This window comes from Polyodon spathula, chromosome 2 (genome assembly GCF_017654505.1).
Source record: "Polyodon spathula isolate WHYD16114869_AA chromosome 2, ASM1765450v1, whole genome shotgun sequence".
Classification (NCBI taxonomy): Eukaryota; Metazoa; Chordata; class Actinopteri; order Acipenseriformes; family Polyodontidae; genus Polyodon; species Polyodon spathula.
Window position 1 is genome coordinate 4,883,034 of NC_054535.1, and position 21,680 is coordinate 4,904,713.

Below are 21,680 nucleotides of genomic sequence, written 5' to 3' on the forward strand. Positions count from 1 at the left end.
TGAAACACTGATAAAAACAAATTTAAAAAAAAGGCATTTTGACTGACTCATTGCTGTACAGGTTCACTGCTCTGTATCACCCGATTGTAATTTAAATACTGCCCCTTTTAAATGCATAACGAATCCTCCCACTTGTTTCTTTGCTAAATCTGCCTTATTTGCTAAATTTAACAAGAGGTGCGTCTCCGGACAGAATGTCTTTATGAAACCAGTGGTGTGTAGTGTAGTGACTAAATCCTTTACACAGTAAAGTGATCAGTTTCCTTTAAAGAATACATAGCTTGTTTCTTCGTCAGATAATCTCATTTAATTACGAAACTGTCATGGTTTATGATCTTTAATGGTATTGACTTGTGCATGACAGCAAAATGTGCAGAATAGTATCCATATATAGATACTCAGATATTTTTAGCTCCTGTCTTTTGCTGAAACATTGCGTTCTTCGTTGGTGCAGCCACCATGTTGAGTTTCAGCAGAGACACGCTAGTGAAGTCACGTGATGAATGAACTCAACCTGGCTGGATGTATTGCAAAAAAACAAACAAACAAACAAAGTACAACAATGCAAAATTCCATTCCCAAAATGCCCAATTCCGCGATCGCGGAACATCAATAGTGCTTATTGTGAGTGCTGTCATAACAATCTCTATATGCAGTTATCCACCTGTGTTAGTGCATTCACTGTTCTGTGGAGAACCCCCCACCCCTATTCCAACAGAGTTCATACACTTTTTCAACATCAGAATTCCAGACTTTTTCCAGACTTCCATTTGTTTTCCCCAGACTTATGTTTTAGTTTGTTTCTACTAGTTGTTTGATAGTTATCCACATAACTGGGCAGCCACAGAGCATTATAGCTTTTTGATCCAGAGCAGAAGTTGCACCTGGTTTTCTAAAAGTACTTGTCAGAATCTGGAGGTGCACATCTAGCAAGACATAATGCAGGTATGTAAAAGAGAACTACGTTGTATTATTTATAAAACAAATATAAAAAGTTGTATACTGCAAGTATACGTGTGCCAAAATAGGACAGTATAATAGTACCGATAGTTTAGTAAAACCAGACAATTTTGGCACAAGTATATTTGCAGTTTATTACTTTTTTGTAAGGGATAATATTGGATTCTGGTCCAAACTTCGTTATACCCTCTGTTAAATGTTGAACACTATAGGAGGTGAAAAATAACAAAAATTAAATAACGAATGTGCACGCATTATATATTAAAATATGCAAGTGTCGTACTTGAAACATACAAGTCTAAAAGGTATTGACAATGTCGACCCAAGGGCCTTGTTCGAAGTGAAAAAAGAAACAAGGACCTGGGGTCACAAGTGGAGATTAGATAATGGGGCATTCAAAACAGAATATAGGAGGCACTTTTACATAGAGAATCGTGGGAATCTGGAACCAACTCCCCAGTAATGCTGTTGAAGCCGACACCCTGGGATCCTTCAAGAAGCTGCTTGATGAGATTCTGGGATAAATAAGCTACTAACGACCAAGATGGGCTGAATGGCCTCCTCTCGTTTGTTAACTTCCTTATGTTCTTATGCAAGTCAAAAACTAAATACCGTACTCCCTTGCTATAACAACCCTGTATGGGTCCAAAGCCTTTTGTTCACTATAATAAAAAGACAATCCAAAACAAACAATATAAACTGCTGGAGTAAGTTAAAGAAGTCACCTTGGATAAAGGCATCAGCTAAATTATTAATAATATTAGTACTGATTGTATTCTTTGATTTTCTTTATTATTACAGTATTTGTCACTACCACAAATAATAATCTTAGCAATGAGACTGTGAATAAAAGTAGAATTACAAGTACAGTACCTATTTGTGGCTGCATCCAGTATTCTGGCTATATCCTGTTCGTTGAAGAACACAGTGCATGGCATTTTCAAGACTTTCATAACGGATACATTGTTTTTCAAGCATTTTCAAGACCTGGAAATCAGTTTGGCATTTTTCCATACTTTTTCCTGACTATTGTACAAACCCTGTTCCAGTCATAGTGACTTTTGAACTTGAGAAACTGAACTTGTAAGAAGGGATAGGGTTCTATAACCTTGTACTTGAACTTCTAGCACTGGCAAATGTAAAGCCTTACAAATGTGTTTTACCGTGCTGTCAAAAGGGTTACAGAGACCACCAATATAGTAAATATGGTCATTCCAATAGTTATGCATAACCTGTAAGAGACCAGTGATGTGCAGTTGTAACTGTGGGTCTCACCACTCATTGAAATCATAAAGTTTGCAGTCTCAAGTGCTCACTTCCTTATTAAATAATATAATAAAAGAAAATCTCTGGTCCTCAAATAATACAAGTGACTGATTAGCTTGATCGAGTATGCAAAATAAATTTGCATTTATTCAAAGCAAATTCAAAGTTGCAGGGTTTATGTAACCCAACAGTGGCTGTACTGTAAATGAAACTAGACAGAATTATAGAGTACCGTTGTGTACCATACACCTCACTGCATCTACACTGAACAAAAATATAAAATGCAAAATGTAAAGTGTTGGTCTCATGTTTCATGAGCTGAAATAAAAGATCCCAGAAATTTTACGCACAAACAGCTTATTTCTCTCAAATTTTGTGTACAAATTTGTTTCTCCTTTGCCAAAATAATCCACCCACCTGACAGGTGTGGCATATCAAGAAGCTGATTAAACAGCACGATCATTATACAGGTGCACCTTGTGCTAGGGATAATAAAAGGCCACTCTAAAATGTGTAGTTTTGTCACACAACACAATGCCACAGATGTCTCAAGTTTTGAGGGAGCGTGCAATTGGCATGCAGACTGCAGGAATGTCCACCAGAACTGTTGCCAGAGAATTGAATGTTCATTTCACTACCATAAGCCGCCTCCAGTGTCGTTTTAGAGAATTTGGTAGTACATCCAACCAGCCTCACAACCGCAGACCACGTTTAACCATGCCAGCCCAGGACCTCCACATCCGCCACCTTCACCTGTGGGATTGTCAGAGACAAGCCACTTGGACAGCTGATGAACTGTGGATTTGCACAACCGAATAATTTCTGCACAAACTGTCAGAAACCGTCTCAGGTAAGCTCATCTGTGTGCTCATCATCCTCACCAGGGTCTTGACCTGACTGCAGTTCGGCATCGTAACCGACTTCAGTGGGCAAATGCTCACCTTTGATGGCCACTGGCACGCTGGAGAAGTGTTCTCTTCACGGATGAATCCTGGTTTCAACTGTACCGGGCAGATGGCAGACAGAGTGTATGGCGTCGTGTGGGCGAGCGGTTTGCTGATGTCAATTTTGTGAACAGAGTGCCCCATGGTGGCGGTGGGGTTATGGTATGGGTAGGCATAAGCTACGGACAACGAACACAATTGCATTTTATTGATGGCAATTTGAATGCACAGAGATACCGTGACCAGATCATGAGGCCCATTGTCGTGCCATTCATCCATTCACCGCTATCACCTCATGTTTCAGCACGATAATGCACGGCCCCATGTCGCAAGAATCTGTACACCATTCCTGGAAGCTGAAAATGTCCCAGTTCTTCCATGGGCTGCATACTCACCAGACATGTTACCCATTGAGCATGTTTGGGATTCTCTGGATCAACATGTACGACAGCGTGTTCCAGTTCCCGCCAATATCCAGCAACTTTTCACAGTCATTGAAGAGGAGCGGGACAACATTCCACAGGCCACAATCAACAGCCTGATCAACTCTATGCAAAGGAGATGTGTCACGCTGCATGAGGCAAATGGTGGTCACACCAGATACTGACTGGTTTTCTGATCCACGCCCCTACCTTTTTTTTTTTTTTAAGTTATCTGTGACCAACAATCTGTATTCCCAGTCAGTGAAATCCATAGATTAGGGTCTAATGAATTTATTTCAACTGACTGATTTCCTTATATGAACTGTAACTCAGTAAAATCTTTGAAATTGTTGCATGTTGAGTTTATATTTTTGTTCAGTGTAGTATCTCAAACCGATACATTATTTTAACAATACATGTCTACAATATGGCAGTGTGGCAGGGCAGGGCCCTGTCTGTAAATATTGTGCTGTGGTGATTTGGTGGTGGTTGGTAGGGATGGGGTTAATAATGGTGTTTGTTTGACTTTTTGTTGATTAAACAGCACAGCAGTGCTTCCACTGCAGTTTATTGCCTCCGAGTCTCTGTCCTCCCGGCTATCCTGTCACAGGCAGCTTCATTTGGTAAGAGATAGTCAAGCTCGAGGAGTTTATAAATATGAAGACTGTATCTCAAATGATTTGCATTTGCTTTACAATAAACTGCAGATGCATACATACACAATTATATATCTGCCACCATAGTCAAGTTGATCCATTGTTACTGCTGTATTTATTTAATTTTTTTTAACAAAAAGCTGTCACTTTATTTTGTCAGCAAAAAAACTAGTTCCAACAATAAACATTTTTACTAACTTGTTCTAAAAGATAAGCTTTTTAGGACAGGCATAACAGAAAAAAAATAAATAAATTAGAAACGTTTTTTGTCTGTTGAAGGAAACCTTATGCCACTGGAAACACTACATAAGCAAAACTGAAAACTGAATTCTTTAAATAAAATCAGTCCAAATTTGAGGAACAGTCAGCATAAATTTCCAAAAGTGTAAAGCCACAAGCTCAACACTTGAAATTCATCAAAGCATCCAACACAACATGCCTCTTTAGCTGCAAATCGAAAAGATCAGCTGCACAGAAGTTGATTTAATGCTAGGTTGCTTTACAGGGACAGTAGGGAATAAGTAAATAATGCCTTTAAGAAATAGTTTTTGCTTACCTTCTTTTTCAACCCGGAAAACAAAAGTCCTGTGGGATGTTACAACTTCAAACTTGCTTTCTCCCAAAGGTCGAACTGTGTTTATTGCAGAAAGTGAAATTAGTCCTTTGGAATACATTTCCTGCAAAACCAAAAGCCAGAATAAAAATGCAAAATGCTTATAGTAATATTACATTTAAAGAGAAACATTCATATGTGTGTTTGTCCAAATTAAAGCTATGTGATTTTCAGTTAATGTACATATTACTTATATTAGACAGATAAATAAAAAAGCACATTTTGACCTGTACTATAGTATAATGTAGAATCCACTCCAATGTTAGAGCTGCAATCAGGTGTGATATACAGCACAAAAAGTGATGAAGTACCAGCAAGCAGCCATTGAATTGTTTTAATCAATAGTGCGTTTTAAATTCTTGTATGCTGCATCTCGAATTAAACAATGTTGGTAATCATATCAAGTGGTAAAAACTTTGCTTTTAAAGCCATTCATTTAACTACAGCTATGGACAAATGTCTTGCAGAGCTATAGAATTAACTACATTAACTGCTTCATGAATGAAACCTGCTGAACAATGTTACAATAACATATCTAATTACATACCATTGTGTAGTTTTCCATAGTACTTACAAGAAAACTGACAAAAAATAGAAATTGGACATGAAATACTGTACTATTATTATGGCTTCCAGTAGACTAGATATATTATTATTTAGTTATTATTATTATTATTATTATTATTATTATTATTATTATTAATTATTATTATTATTATTATTATTAATAATATAATAATAATAGTAATAATAATAATAATAAATTAATGTCTCAGTCCTAAAATTCTAGAGGATGCAAAAATGCTGGTTATAGCTGTACAACAAAACAATAAACATCCTGCCCCAAAATAAAAATGAGCTCCTGTAGTCAAGGAACAGGGCATTAGAGAAACAGAGAAAAGTGTAAGGTACTGCACGCAGAAAAAAAAAATGTGCATTATAAATATCATATGGGAGATACTGAAATTGGAGAAGGAATCTATGAAAAAGAACTAGGAGTTTTTGTTGACTCAGAAATGTCTTCATCTAGACAATGTGGGGAAGCTATAAAAAAGGCCAACAAGATGCTCGGATACATTGTGAAAAGTGTTGAATTTAAATCAAGGGGTCTAGAAAGAGTGCAAACAAGAGCAACCAGAATTATTCCAGGTTTAAAAGGCATGTCATATGCAGACAGGCTAAAAGAATTGAATCTGTTCAGTCTTGAACAAAGAAGACTAAGCCGTGACCTAACTCAAGCATTCAAAATTCTAAACGGTATTGACAGTGTCGACCCAAGGGACTTTTTCGACCTGAAAAAAGAAACAAGGACCAGGGGTCACAAATGGAGATTAGACAAAGGGGCATTCAGAACAGAAAATAGGAGGCACTTTTTTACACAGAGAATCGTGAGGGTCTGGAATCAACTCTCCAGTAATGTTGTTGAAGCTGACACCCTGGGATCCTTCAAGAAGCTGCTTGATGAGATTCTGGGATCAATAAGCTACTAACAACCAAACGAGCAAGATGGGCCGAATGGCCTCCTCTTGTTTGTAAACTATCTTATGTTCTTATGTTCTTACTAATAACCCTGACTAGGCTAAATCCATTATTAAATTAAATGAGGAGCACACGTGTTGGGTTTCAATTATATATAGACTACAGCTTGGAACACAGCTTTCCAGTAATCACTGGGGGTGAACGAGGGCTTCTTTTTACAATAAGGCAGCTGAATCTTTATGTATTGTATTGTGCAACAAATTATGCATTGGCTTAGTAACCATATTGTTCAATATTAGAATGACTAAATGGCACAGCCTATAAAATAATTTGTGAATGCGATGGTCATATTACAAGGAATAATTACACAACTTAGTATAGTAAAGGTTATTTTATTTTCCCAGAGTAGTAAAATGCACTAGACATATAACCATGTACATATTTAATGAAATGCACAAAAAAACAAAAAAAACAAACACGCAGGGTCGGTTAATAGCCAGTGGTGCAATCAGCACCCTAATATCGTACTCATCATTGACGTTTTATTTTTCAAAATAAAGATCAAACATTATTTTTTTTTTTTTTTTAACAGAAGATCCAATTACTAAAAACGATAGGTTACTAGCATAACCCTTGTTCACTGAAATAGGAATATTAACCATTCAAAAATGTGTTTCCCTTTTAAAACACCCAAAGCTGAAACTCTATACCAAAGACTTCTCATTAGAGCAGTGTGACGTGGCTGCTGCTCCGCCCCTGAGAGCATAAAGGAGCTGCACACACTGACAACAATGCCATTTTCCCTTGAGAACAACGACCACAAACGTCACGACTCCGAAGTTAATAGTTAATATTCCTATTTCAGTGAATCAGGGTTATGATAATAATTAATATAATTAATAATAACGCTTCCTTTCAAGTAGGGAATATTAACCATTACAAAATGGGTGAATACACCCAAGCTGTCACAAGAACATAGTATATCACTGGGCTACAAAGCTAAGCCAAAACCGCCTTGTGCTTGTTAATCAGAATTCAGCAATAGCTAGAAGAAATATAGGAAGCACAGTCTACACCACTTTACTGCATATGTCCTGGACAGTCGCACCCTGGAACAAAGCCCATAAAGCCGCCTGACCACTGGTGGAATAGCCGGTGCACTTCTCTAGTGGAGGCACGTTAGCCTGTGCCTGTCAACCAGTTACACAGATGCTGCTTAGACAGAGCCTGTCTGACTGTAGCTTTTAGTCCTGTCAACATAATATGCTAATGCCCGCACTGGGCAAAGCGTATGGAGCTGACGCTCCCTGTCAGAATGGAAAGGATGGGGATGGAAAGCCTCCAATTCCACCACCTGGTTAAAAGCCGTGAGGTCTTCGGCAAAAAACAGTCTAGAGAATTCTTCGTTTAGCGGAGGTGATTACAAGCAAGACAGCCCAGCTGAGTGCATGCACCAAGTCGTTTCAGCATGGGCTGAAACATAGGTTTCATCAGTACATTAAGCACTATATTCAACCTCCATTGAGGAACTACATCCTTCTCAGGTGACTGAAGTGGCCGGGTGCATTTCAATAATTGCCCTGCCAGGAATTAGCTCCTGGGGAGACTGAATCTATTTTTATATGGCACACAGAAATGGCTGCCAAATAGACCTTTAAAGTAGATGGGGATTTCCCCTCATCAAAAAGATCCTGTAAAAATTGCAGTATAACTGCTATGGGGCATGTTGTGGATTCAAACCCACGAGACAAGTACCATGCCTGAAACACACCCCACTTGTACCCATATTGGGAACAGTTCAAGGCGTTTTGCAGTGTATCAATCACCCTGTTCGATAACCTCAGACGACTCAAATGCAGCCATTCAGGTGCCAGACCCAGAGCTGTAGACTTGGTGGGTCGGGATGCCACAAAGTGCCTTGCGTCTGACTTAGCAGGTTGTGGCACATCACAAGGCTGGTCGCTCAGAGGCTGCATCAGGGAAGAGAACCAAACACTCCTGCGCCAGTATGGGGCTATTAAGAGCACCCTGGCCCAGTCCTGTCTGACCTTCTCCAGACAGCAGGAGCAGCGCTAGTGGTGGAAAGGCATAGAGGAGACGTGCTGGCCACAGGTGTGCCAGAGCATCTACTCCCAGAGGTCCCACTGGTGACACTGCCCAGTGCCATGCCTCAGCGTAGATGGGCCAGCTGTCTCCACTAAGAGTGCCTGTAGACAGTGTGGAGAACTGAAGAGAGTAACCAGTTTGAAAAGTAGTGAGCACCCAGGGTTGTGTGGTGCTCTAATTCCAGTAGTCTAGGCGGCTCCTGGACCTGAGGCTGCATAATCCTAGGGCTGCCGTTTCCCATGAGACGAAGCCCGCACCTGTTGCCTAGGCACAAGTTCTCATTTATTACATTCCACATAACAAAGTTGCAACAAAAAATACATATAATCCTGTAACAAAGTGCCCGCCCCTGTGTATATTATCTGTTATGTGTTGCGTGTGGTGTGTTTAAATGTTGGTGTATAGACATTGGTACACGGGATATAAACGGGTCTGTGTAACACGAGTGTTTAAAAATGTATATGTGTATTTAGGCACGAGGATTGCACAGCACTTCACGTGCAAGTAAAATGTAGTAATATGTGAGCACGGGGAATTGCACTTTATTAATTCACGTGCTGGGATTCAAGTGAATAATTAATTGGTAATTGAATCCCAGCACAATAGTATATATAGATGCACGTTGTCACATACTGGTGGTTGGGTGTTCGGTGAGCGGAGAACGGGATTGGAGACGGAGGAAAGAAGTATAGTAATAATAATAATAATAATAATAAATATAATGCTCACCGTGTTTGTCAGTGTCTGTCCGTGCACCGTGTTAAGTTTAGTCTGTTTTTGTGTGTCTATTTATTTTGGCGTAGAGTGCCGTGTCCTGTGTTTTCGTGTTTGTTTAAACCTTTTATTTTGTATTAAACCGGCGCCAACAGGCGTCTTCATCATTTCACATCATCGTCTTTGTATATTTCATTCCTTCCTGGTTCTGACGCCGCCCACTTGGCCGTCTTTGTGACAAATCCATATAAAAATCACTACACAACAATTCCAGCAAGTTAGGCACTGTTTAAGTGAGGCATTTCAGAATTACCTGCTTGCCTTTTTTCTGTCATGAGATTCAAGCAGCACAACACATTTTTGTTCCAGATGGCTTTCCTTAGAGATCATCATGCTTGCATGTGCATAATCTGGTTTGTTTAGTTTTTGCTGTCTAAAACTTTTAAATAGATGCTTAAGAGCTGCTTTTTTTACATATAATATAATCTTGCATATCACACAAATCTCTTTTTCATTTGCCATGTTTGAAACTGTAGCGCAACTGACGGTAAATAAGTGCAAGGTATTTTGTCATTTCAAGTGAACAAGAACATCTGAATTTTGTATCCATATACATGTCAAAAAATATTTGTTTTAATATTCGGATATTTGTAGGTATCGTAATTTTTTAATATGATATATATATATATATATATATATATATATATATATATATATATATATATATATATATATATATATATATATATATATATATATATAGTATATATATGCTATCTAATGGTGGATAAATATCGAAAGATTTTGAGACCACGCTGGTGGAGTAGAAAATTGCACAGCCGACTGAGTGCTAAGGATCCTAGGAAGAACGCACTTGAGCCACAGGCTTCCCGTGGGGCAACAGGCCGCAGCAAGACTTTACCAGCAGTCGGCTGAAAGCACGAGAAAAGATAGAAATAAACTATTTTACTTCAGCGATTTTATATATTAATTCAAAAGCAAAGCTAAAAAAAAAATTGAATTTTGAATTTTTCGTCCTAAAGCAAAGCAAAACGTTTGAATCTTACAAATCATAACTAATTTAACTATCGTACTAAATTCAACTTCTTTTTATATAATATTGCCATATAATTATGTGACGGGGAACTCCCCGTTTATATGAATATGTTTGGAACTGGCAGGGAGGGGGTTAAATTTCTCCCTGCCAGAAAAACATGTGAGAATGTGGCTGGAGCTCTAATTGATTAATTGGGCTCCAGCCACAGGGGATAAAAGCCAGGGGAGAGACCCTGGCTTGGAGAGGTGTTTTCAGTTTGGAAGGGGTGTTTTCTGTCTGAGGGTGTGTTTTTTTGTTTGGGAGTTTGCTTTTTGTGTTGGAGAATTTTGTGTTTTAAAAAGAAAGGAGTATCTTGTTTAAAGACCTGGAACCTGACTGTTTATTTTGTAAGTTCATTTTGATTATTTCTGTTTGAATCTCTTTTTGTTGGCCCTTGTGCCTGTTTGTTTGACTATTTTTGTTTAATAAAGAACTTTATTTTTGCCTTTACTCTGTCTTTGAGCCTCAATTCACTCGCCAGCCTGTCACAAATCCCAACACAACATCCTTTGAAACAAAAGAATGTAAAAATCAGTAGATTTAACAGATTTAAAACTAAACAAAAAAACGGACTGCCTTAATTTTTTAATAAAAAAAAAAATGTGACTAGAATAGGCCAGGCCTATTTCTGATTTGGCTTGTCCAACACGAATGTAGAGGCCTAAAGTGTGTATCCTAGCAACGTGCTAATCTACCGTACTAGCACTAAAAGAAGCGCACTCTCACACACTCAAGGTTTTAGTTCAAACCGGCAAAGGGAAATGTCAAACTGGGTTCTAATTTGATGCATTGATTCACCAATATGTAATCAAAGCTCTGGAAATTTAAATTGTTGCACCCCTATTAAAAACTATACATTAATTCCACCAAAAGAAAAAAAAAAAAAAAAAAAGTAATTTATAGCTTAAAGATGCGATCATGGCCCTACTTAAAACCACACATTTTTACACACAAGTACAGCTAGCTGATTACTAAAGCAAGGCATGTACCAGGTTTCTAGGGAACCAGTTATCTTTGCATGGCAGCAGAACTGTGATGGGGGGGGGTGAAGTATTAATGCAGTATATTTTTATGGAAGCAACTTAGTTACAAATGTAGTTATTTGTCCTTGTCTTTAAATACACAATATCACCAGACTGTTTTTTTTTTTTTTTTTTTTGTTTTTATTGTGTAGTAACATTAGGTGTTGGATAATTTTACCAAACAATTAAAAATGTAATAATTCTGTCAGTTTGGTTTTTCAAACTAGTGTGTAATATTTAGCGTTGTCATACGCAAGGCAACAAGTGCATTATTCAAATTCAACTGGATAAAGAAGTACTGCCGACTGCGCGGTACTTGAAGCATGGATGTGTTTTATACGAGTCGAAAACTCTAAAATCCATTTATCTAAACTCTACGATGCTCAGTGTTTGACTGGGGAGGGAAAACATGTTGTTGTCTGTACGTGGTGTAAGTTTAGTTAAGGCTATGGATAATTTTAAACAATTAAATGAGCTTGCATGCATTCTGTCAGTTGAATTTTTCAAACTAGTGTAATTTAGGTTGCAACAGCAACAACATGCATTATTCAACTCAACGATAAAAAGTACTTCTTATTCTCCAGTCTGCTCTGACTGAAACATGGTTGTTTATATCGAGCACACCTCTTGACATTCGAGCGCAGGCTCATATGTTTGTTATTGCTCCAGCTATCCTCAGGGGCAAGACCTCAGACAGAGCCTTGTTGAAGACTGGACAGCATTTTGCATGGCAGTTTGTATATTATTAGAAAACTAATCTATACCCCCACAAATAAGGACTGTAAATTACATAAATATGAATCTATGTAAACAGTATTGTGGTTGCAATTGAACATAAAAGATTAAACACGCTAAACTTAAAACTCAATTGATTTGATCAAAAGAGCAATTTCAACATTGTAAAACATTAAAAGAACCGATAACCAAAGCATTAAAATCGATTTCATTATCTCTTGTTTGCATGAACCGTATTCCTTATGCTAAAGATCAGGGTTGAAAATGCCTTTAAAATACAAAGCCACTAGATGACCACTAGAGTAAATGTACTGTAGTTTCAAATTTTGGATCTCAGTTTCAGTTTCTAAATCTCTTTTTTTTATGTTTTCCTGGTATGTACATTATTAGTCATGTTTTTTGCTGCATCAGGCATCCACACATTTTTGGAAAGGCATATACTGCTGTCCATAATGCACATCCCAATATAGGGCTTAGACACCTCAACATATATGTTACATCAAAACATAACACGTTGCTGTAATGGATTCTCATAAGAATGAACTGCAAGGACCAAGGCGTCATACAAATGAGATTTCTTTTGAAAATGAAATTCCTGTAATTATAGGGGCATCTGCTGGAGATACACTGAAAATACAAATATTGTAGTTGAATGCAATTTTCACAGAACAATCTAAAAAATATGTTAGTGACGTTCCAATTATGAGTTCATAACACATTTAACATAAATAAATAGATTATAACTAGATTATAATTCTGCAGTCATGATTTATTTTGGAGCAGTGGTAATGAGGCTTTGGTTGGTTCAACAGAAAAACATTGAATTATTATATTGTGTTCCAGATAAATAAAATACCCGAACGTGATATTGTTTACTTCCAAATATGTAAAGCATATGACTCTTCTCACGGTTGAGTGGTAGCACTTTGCACATTTTTGCATTGATGCGGTCTATATTCCACTTCAAGAGTCTACCTATCAGTTGTACTTTAATTAAAATCTTTTCTGTTACTACTAATGTATTATGAAACATTCCATAGGATTCAGGATGCCCAATAATGCAGTGCCCCTACAACTCAAAGACTCAGTGGCTCATGGTCTACAGTACTTGGTGAAGCAGATTAAGGTTTTATTGTAAAGTCAGGCATTGTAGAATTGCCTAGAACACACTCAAAAGTATACGGTAGTTGTGTAATGTATTTCTTGGTAGTGTAAGTATACCAAGTACCTGTACAGTCAGTTCTTATAATGGCTGCAACGTTAATATTTCTGTACTCTGTGGCCTCATTATCAATGGTTCCACTAAAGGCAACAATATCTACCATTAGATCTATGATTTAGACTTGAAGTGATTCAAGTGGTTTCACATTTGGTTTCAATAACTTTCCAGTTGTTTTGCTGCATTAAAACGCTGTGCCTGACTGAGTGTGTGTGGGTGGGGATATACAAGGAACGCTAGCAAGTTAGATGTCAAGTATACCTTATATTTTGGCTTACCTGCATTACTCGCAGAGAATCAAAAAAACATAAAAAAACAGAATAACTCCACAGTGACAAGATTGCTACACATCTTTCTGATTCACTGTGACTAAGCAGGTTTTAGATATGAATGACATCAAACTTCCAGACTTACCTTCGATATCCCCACCCTGTTGAGTCAGGCACAGCGTTTAAATCAGCTGCTGATCGAAAATAAAGAACAACTTGAAAGTTATTGTATGAAGTACCAATCCACTGCATTGCAAAAATAACAGGTCTAAGGATGTTCCAAAGAAGTACCGAGTCTGCTCAAAACAAATACGTTACTCTAAAAAAAGGTGAGAAAATCTAAAACCCCTACTTCTAATAAAACCATACTGTAAATGACTTTTTACATTTATTATTTCTGTGCAAATTTCTCTCCAGTAACAACATGCCTTCAGATTTAAACAAATCAAACTAAACTGACAAGTTCCACAAAGTATTGCATCATTGGCACTACTGAAGATAAAAGACAACTTCTTCATTTGTATTTCAAGCTGACGTACTGTAAAGCACAGCTTCAAGTCAAAATACAACGGTAAGAAACTATACATTGTGAAAAAAAAAAAAAAAAAAATCAGTTTTCCAATAAAAACAATGACTTACAGGCAATACTAACAATTCCAGCCTCAGTATGTTTAATCATTTGAACAAACACAGTACAGTTTTTTTTTTTTCTTGTATTTCTCTGGTTTTATGAAGCAAATTCATTTTTTGTGCAACTAAAGAACGTAGTCAAACACAAGTTAAACTCCAAAATCAGAGCAAGTGAAACTGCTGAAGTTCTTATTTTTAACTCACCAATGCCATTTCCCACAGGACTTGGCGCATCCCTCTAAGCTCTGACAACAGCAGAATCACAAGAACAGATTTCATGATTTACTTTTTGTTTTAAACACATACCTTGTCATTGTTGAAGTATGACAGATTTTCCCCATCAAACTTAACCCATCGCTTCTGAAACACACATTTTCTACAAGAAAAAGGATACGAAATTAACACAATTCCAAAATGTTTTTTTTTTTTATTAAAATGCATACTGCTTATTAGATTTACATGTTTATTTTCACTGATATGGCTGATTGAACTAGGATTCGATTTTCAGGAAGAATAGAGCTGCTATTACAGCATGCTACCAAGTAAATCATTTGTAAACTTGGATTCTATCCTTCAAAACCTTACAGAAAAGTCAATGCCTTTTGGAGCTATTCCAATTATCAAAGGCTAATTAGCTGTAACCACCATTATACATGACAGTAAGTTATCACCAAAAGCTTAACAGAAGTAATCCTTTTACTTTTGCAAAGATCAAAACAAAGGTTTTAAATTCCTAAAAAAAAAAAAAATGTATTTTGCAATTAATACAACCCTCACTGGCACAAATTCTAATTAGCGAATATCATTCTCATTTGCAAATCTCAATACCTTGATCTCATTAGTTCACATACAACTCCTAGTTGGCTTACTGCAAACATACTGGGTGCTAACTTAGGTTCTGATACATCCATTCACAGCTATACAGAAGACCTAATACTGAATAACGTCCATATGCTAATCTATCAAAGTCATGTATTAGGTTATGACAAAAAACATAACAAATAAGAACAAGATAAGGGTTATATGAGTTAATAACAAACAGTGGATGTGTGAATAATTGATCACTACGATAGAAAACATTCACCAAGTATGTAATGTATAGAAATAAATGGAAATTACCTAATTTATTATCAATATAGATTTTATTTTTTAAATGAATCCATATAGCCTATGCTACAACATACAGGAGGCTGGTTTCATATATCATTATTAACTCTAATCTCTGACCATCTAATGTTACCTCAGGTAAGGTATTTCATGACTAGTGTTAATCAAGGTCTGTGAAACTAGCCTTGAATGTCTATGTGGTGTAGCATAGGCTATATTTCACCAGTCGTAAAATGTTAAAATAATTCCAGACTCAAACTTCCCCATTTGCCAGCTTGGTCAACCTGCCACCAAATGACATGTACTTTTGGTACTGGCCTCCATTCTGCATGAATCAGGAGAACACTGATTAGAAGACATTCCCTTCTGATGCCACAGACAATGCCAAATAAATCAGGGTTTTCCTGTGATCAGAAACTGGCCCTTATTGTTATTGAAAACATAAAATATTGTCAATGTCTTGCTTTCCTTCTGTTTGAATTGTATCAGTTTCATATTAAAAGACGATTTAAAAAATGGCCCGGTACATAATCTATTGAGGATTTATAACATGGTGTTTTTTTGAGTTTTATTTTTATTCAACATATTTTCTTAAAAGGCCAGTTGTGCATTTAGTTGGTTTAAGAATGTAAATATATATTATATATATAATATATATATATATATATAATATATATATATATATATATATATATATATATATATATATATATATATTATATATATATATTTTTTTTTTTTAATTGTTAAAACATTTTCAAATCCACCCAAATACGACAACTGAAAAGGAACTATGAATACAAAAAAAAACCCTGAAAAAGTGAAATTATAATGAAAAAGCCTGGATTTAAATACGTCCAGAGATTTGACAACTGAGTTTGATAGATACCCTTGAGGAGAAAGCTTATCGAGCCATCCCTTTAGAATCCTTCTCTTTGAAGACCCGTAGTAGCAAGCATAGGGAGAGATTTCTGAATCAACCCAAGCTGAAGGGTTGTTATGTGCTCGTGCGACCACCGCATCACATGGCAGGGAATACTCTTGCCTATAGGCTGAGTGGTGAGAACGAGTTTGATGGACAGTTTCTAATGTGAATGAATCGCATTTTGTTCTTTCAGGGCTTCTTGTTGTGATGGTCCTTGCACACAATTTCATTGTGGAATATTCCAAATTAGAACAGTCCTCTTTTGACAATGAAGTGTCTTTCTGTTGGGTCTGTGCCTTATCTGGACCGTCTGTGATGTCCGATTCCCTAGAACTGTGAAGAAAGACATTGTAGATTATGTTTCGAGCATGGGACCCAACTCTTGAAAACATTTAGAGGTTACCATGAGTTCAGAACACAAGAAAAAAAACTCCTACTGAACTTAAAATACCAACGTAATAAGTGAATGTGTCAAAGCAGGTTTTAATAAAAACAATGTGGGTCTTCAAATAAAGTGGGTTACAGACAGGAGATTGTAGCCCTGTACAAAATACACCTACAGATAATTTCCTACAAATAGGAGAAAAGAACTGGTCTTTCAGATTGCATAAACAATCCTGATCATAGTACAATTGACTTCAGCTCAACTAACTTGAGAAATCCGGGGAATATTGTGAGACAAAAACTTGTGGCAGAATCAAACAAAAAAAACATAAAACAAAAAGCTCTGTGAATGTGTCTACCTAAAGACTATATTTTTGTTAAACAATTTATAGCATTACCAGTGTTTTTTTTTATATAAACAGTTTGGAACACAAACCTAAGCAATAGATTTACTGAACTCCATTTAAAATTCATGTTTCCGAAGATTTTTTCTGGAACAATACAGAAAGTATAAACGAGAGATTAATAGTTTTACCATGACTTCCAACTGTACAATTGCTCTTCCATTTCTTGTGGGCTTTTCTCCTGGGGGGAAAAAAAAACAGGATAATGAGAAACAGTTACTTCACCTCATAGTTACTTAACCTCAGTTTACCTAGTTACTTCCTTTAAATTTCTAGGTTATTATCTCAATGTTACACTAATGAATTTGTAAAATCAAATGTGGTTATTTTTTGTATTTTTTTTAAATGTCCATCCAAATGTATAAGCAAATGATGCCTCACTTGTGGCCCTGTTTTAAAAGCACCCTGTTATTCTATAAAGGTTAATAAATACTGAACGCACTCAGACAAATTCTACTTAAAACAGATTATTCAATAGGTTGGAGAATGATAAACACAACTATAATACTAACAGAAAGAAATGCAATCTGTTTTAAAAAGTAGAATATTTTGTGGTATTAAATCTAATAAATATGTACCACTTTAATAAAAACAGCTTGTTATAAAATGGCAATGGCTGTCAAAATTCAAGTTTACTTATGTTTTTTAGTACAAATATAACTACTGCATGTTTATTATTTTGTCATTCCTTGTACTTATATTTCTATATCAAAGTAGCCCCTGTGTCTCTAGCCTAGATTGCCTACTCAAAGCAATGGAATTCGAAGCTCCTTACTGCATGACTCGCCTAAACACTCAGCACAGTGCGGCCGGGGATCTTACCAAATCTAAAGCTAATAAGGCCTAGACTATTGTTAGGTTGTCTACCTCTTAATTCATATATGGGTGAATAATATGCTTTGTTATCTACTTTCAAATAACATTGTCATGATTTAAAAAAATCTAATTACAAAATGGCAAATCGTCTTAAGCCAGTGACCAAATACTAAACACAATTTTCATCTAGAAACCTAAATAACTTCTGGTAAGTGTGGGCCTTTTCTACAAGTGTGCAAGCAAGCAAGAACTCAACCCACTCCAATACACAGTCAGCAGAGGTAGATTTCCATTATTTTTAAGCTTAGTGGAAAACCGCATCATTCTTGATACCCTTCACAGGGCACCTTATAGCTCATAATAACCACAATAAAGTTCTTCATGCAACGAGGGACTGCCTTGAACAATGTTTCTCAAATGTGGCTTTCATGAAAACCATGGAGGAGGTCAAATCCACAGTGAAAAAGAGTATCAATACAGTCAACAAACTGAGGTTCGCAATATTATGTGAAACAGACAGAGAGTGAGGCGCATAGAGTGCTGCTGAATTACAATCTTGTGTGTAAGGATGAGAGTGTACAGCAAAGGGTTTGCTCAACGGAGTATCTGAAAATCCTCTCAGAGGATCTTGAAAAACATGTCATCGAGGGAAACTTTTTTCGTCACGCCACATTTGTGATTGACCCATTCAACAGTAGTCCTTCAGTGTCTTTGGCTACAAGCAACCTAACTGCTTTGCAAATCACATTAGCTGAACTGAATCGGTCTGAAGTACCTCATGTTGCAAATGCGTAATGATGCAAGACTGAAAGCATACTTCAATCAGCCTGGTGTTACAGTACAGGAGTCCTGGAGTTATATGTACCAGTTTGCACAGGACTACAAACCTCTGACTAAAGTTGCTTTGCTTTTCTGGTCCCTGTTCCCAACTACAATGCTGTGTGAGAGGGCATTCAGTGCTCTGCACTTTCTGAAAAACAAGAACCGAAACCGCCTAACTTAGCTAACCTGGAAGCTTCGGTCTTAAGCCAAGGGGACACTAGTCTACATTTTGCTAGAAAATGTAGAATACAATCTGTTGCTTCTACATTGTTGCTTCAGATTTCAGGGGACACTGTCTATGGTATGGAGAAATTGTAGCTAGAATGTTCATGGACACAGAGAAGACAATACATAGATGATATTTCGTTAACACCCTGTTAACACACTGCTGCAGTTTAACAAGAATGCTCTAATGCTTTAGCATCGGTACCAAACTGCCTTTTTTATTTCTTTTGTAATATCTAATATTAGACTATAATGCCAACACAACATTATGTTCATAATAGCAAATTGTTTTTTCAAGGAATATAATATTAATGATTTTGTCAGCTTTAATGACGCTCCACTACATCTTGTGGAATTAACTGACAAATTGATCATTAACTACCAGGAATGGACAGATTAACACTTATTTACTTGCCCATAACACCAATAAATAAATAAATAAATAAAAACAAATCCCCCTGCATTTTTATTTTATTTTTTAATCAATAAGCAGAATCTCCCTCACAATATACCACGCCGGCTCCGTTCATTTTCCACGCCATTTTTCTACATTTTTTTCACCAGCGAAGCAGTTAGTCACATGACTTTTACACCACTTTCATGGGTTGATTTATGCTATGACGTAATGTTGCTTCTACAAAATCAACAGTCCTTTGATACAGTTGCCTGAAACTTGAAGCTTGCATGTCACTTTCTACAAGAAAGTACCTTTTCTGAATTTTTCTAAACACTAGTGTCCCCTCAGCTTTAGTTTCACTAGCCTGCAGGCTTTCCATTAAAAGAAGTGCTTAACTTTTGCAAGCAGTGAGTCAAATCCACATGCAGTCCACCAACTGAGCTTTGTGGCACTGTGTGGTTGACTCGCAAACCACAAGAATTGACAATCCAGTCCCCGCATGAATTTTACTTAACAATTAATCTATCGCGGATTTTTTTTTTTTTTTTTTTTGGGGGGGGGGGGGGGGGGGTTGTGTATCTTGTACAACGTTCATCGTTTGTTTTCTAGCCAATATATTGCAATTCTGGACTTTTTAACCTAGAGACCCATTGTGAAATGTGGAGCTTATTTTTTCAAGACCGTTAAGTGATCACAGGTTTAAGCAGAAATTGTGTTCTGGCACTAACTTGTGCTGTTCCTTTTACTACGCATGTTTTGTGCAAAAAAAGTTTTCTTAAAATGTCAAAGTTTTAGGTTACTGTTTTGTAAAAGCATTATTACATTTTGTTTTGTAAAAGCACCAGTACATTTAGCTCTGAATTGTATAGCAAGTGATGTTTTTTTTTCTTGTCTTTACCTGTTGTCAGTGCAATAATAATACAACATAACCCTTGCAAGTACCTGTTTTATATCTCCAGTTAATTGTTAGAACAGCCTTAGAGTTATGATCCAGTAGAAAGGGTCTGTTGTAATTTAGCTTCATACAGAAATGATTTTAAACTATTTAGGATGTACATATGTCTACATAGTCTTTATTTTTCAAATATTTGGAAGAAAATGCTGCATTAAAAAATTATCTGGGAACCACTGACCTGGAACGACACAACTGAATACAAACTATTACACATTATTGCCATTGTTCTGATAATATTAGTTTGCATACTTACTTGATACTGTCCAGGACTGTTATATAAAAATGTTTCTCCATATGGACATATAGGAGATGGGGTGAGCTCAAGAGAATCTTTGAAAAAAAGTAAAAAAAAATATATATATATATAATTAAAAATCACAATACCAGTATTTATTTATTGTAAATGCAAGTAAAAAATGTATATTTTATATGTAAAAAAAAAAAAAAACAACAAAAACCCATGGTTGTAGAAGGTTAGATACCTCAGACATTTTCTAAATCACCATACGGCTCAGATCATGCCACCATAACTGTTAGTTAAACGTGTTGGCTTCAAAACAACCAATGCCAAGGGGAGGCAAAGTAATAATATTGATTAGAAAGAAGTATATATCAGCCTAATAATAAGGAATAACACATTTCCTTGGTAGTCTGCAATTTAACAAACCCAGCTTATTAATATTGCAATTCTAAACCGCTAGGGGAAGCGGCTTGTAAACTGCAGTCTAGCATACCCAGTTTATGCAAATTTGAACAATTCTAACAATAGTTTAGAAGCCCCAGGTTGTGAGTATTATTACATCATTTTAGTAGGGTTTTTTTGTTTATTTATTTATTTATTTAGATGCAATTGTGGCGAATGCAATAGAACATTTCAACACGACAAGATTTATATAAAAAAAAAAAAAAAAAAAAAAAAAAAGGTGTTTTATTTTTCTCACACTTTTAATGCATATGAGGTCAGGTTCTGGTATACTGATTCTATTAATATTTTACTGTAGATGGTTAAAAAAAAAGGGTTTTAAGGGCAAACGCTGCTGGGTGAAAGGAAAGAGACAGAACTTAAAAATAGTCTGTGGTCAATGCTATGAAAATAGTACTGTAGCAAAACAGTAATCTAATCACACAAATGAAATGGCCAAACCAACCTTTCTGCAGCACTGCATTCGAACTCTTTTGTACGTTGCAGATAGAAGACAGTTCAGCATTTCTTCTTTTCAGCAGATTCCTGTGCAAGACAATGAAGAGTTACTGATCTTATGGCCCCTGCACACAATTTAAAGGCTATAACAATGTATGCAAGAGCTAGCAATACTCAACATATTGATACAAATACTGAAGTTAAAATAATCAGCATATCTGCTGGTATAGTATTAAACCCAGCACAAAGAAATAATGCAAACCTAATGCTTGGGTTCCATCCTTGGCTATGTTTGCAGTTGGTAGACCTTTGTAATACGATAACCTTTTCTGTTTACCTGCTTCTTTAGGAGTGTTACAACAAACTCTGTAGC

The 21,680-nt window shown here is 36.4% G+C and overlaps 1 protein-coding gene across 1 annotated transcript in view; it reads right to left on the reverse strand.

Annotated features, from left to right (window-relative positions):
* The window catches only part of arap2 (ArfGAP with RhoGAP domain, ankyrin repeat and PH domain 2), a 141,261-nt gene that overhangs the window by 85,692 nt on the left and 33,889 nt on the right, over nt 1–21,680 (reverse strand). The window contains exons 3-8 of the mRNA XM_041274532.1: nt 21,315–21,394; nt 20,420–20,496; nt 17,083–17,132; nt 16,128–16,496; nt 14,438–14,507; nt 4,805–4,925 (exon numbers count right to left, since the gene is read on the reverse strand). Coding sequence (XP_041130466.1) covers nt 4,805–4,925; nt 14,438–14,507; nt 16,128–16,496; nt 17,083–17,132; nt 20,420–20,496; nt 21,315–21,394 — 767 coding nt within the window. The remainder of the gene's footprint in view (nt 1–4,804; nt 4,926–14,437; nt 14,508–16,127; nt 16,497–17,082; nt 17,133–20,419; nt 20,497–21,314; nt 21,395–21,680) is intronic.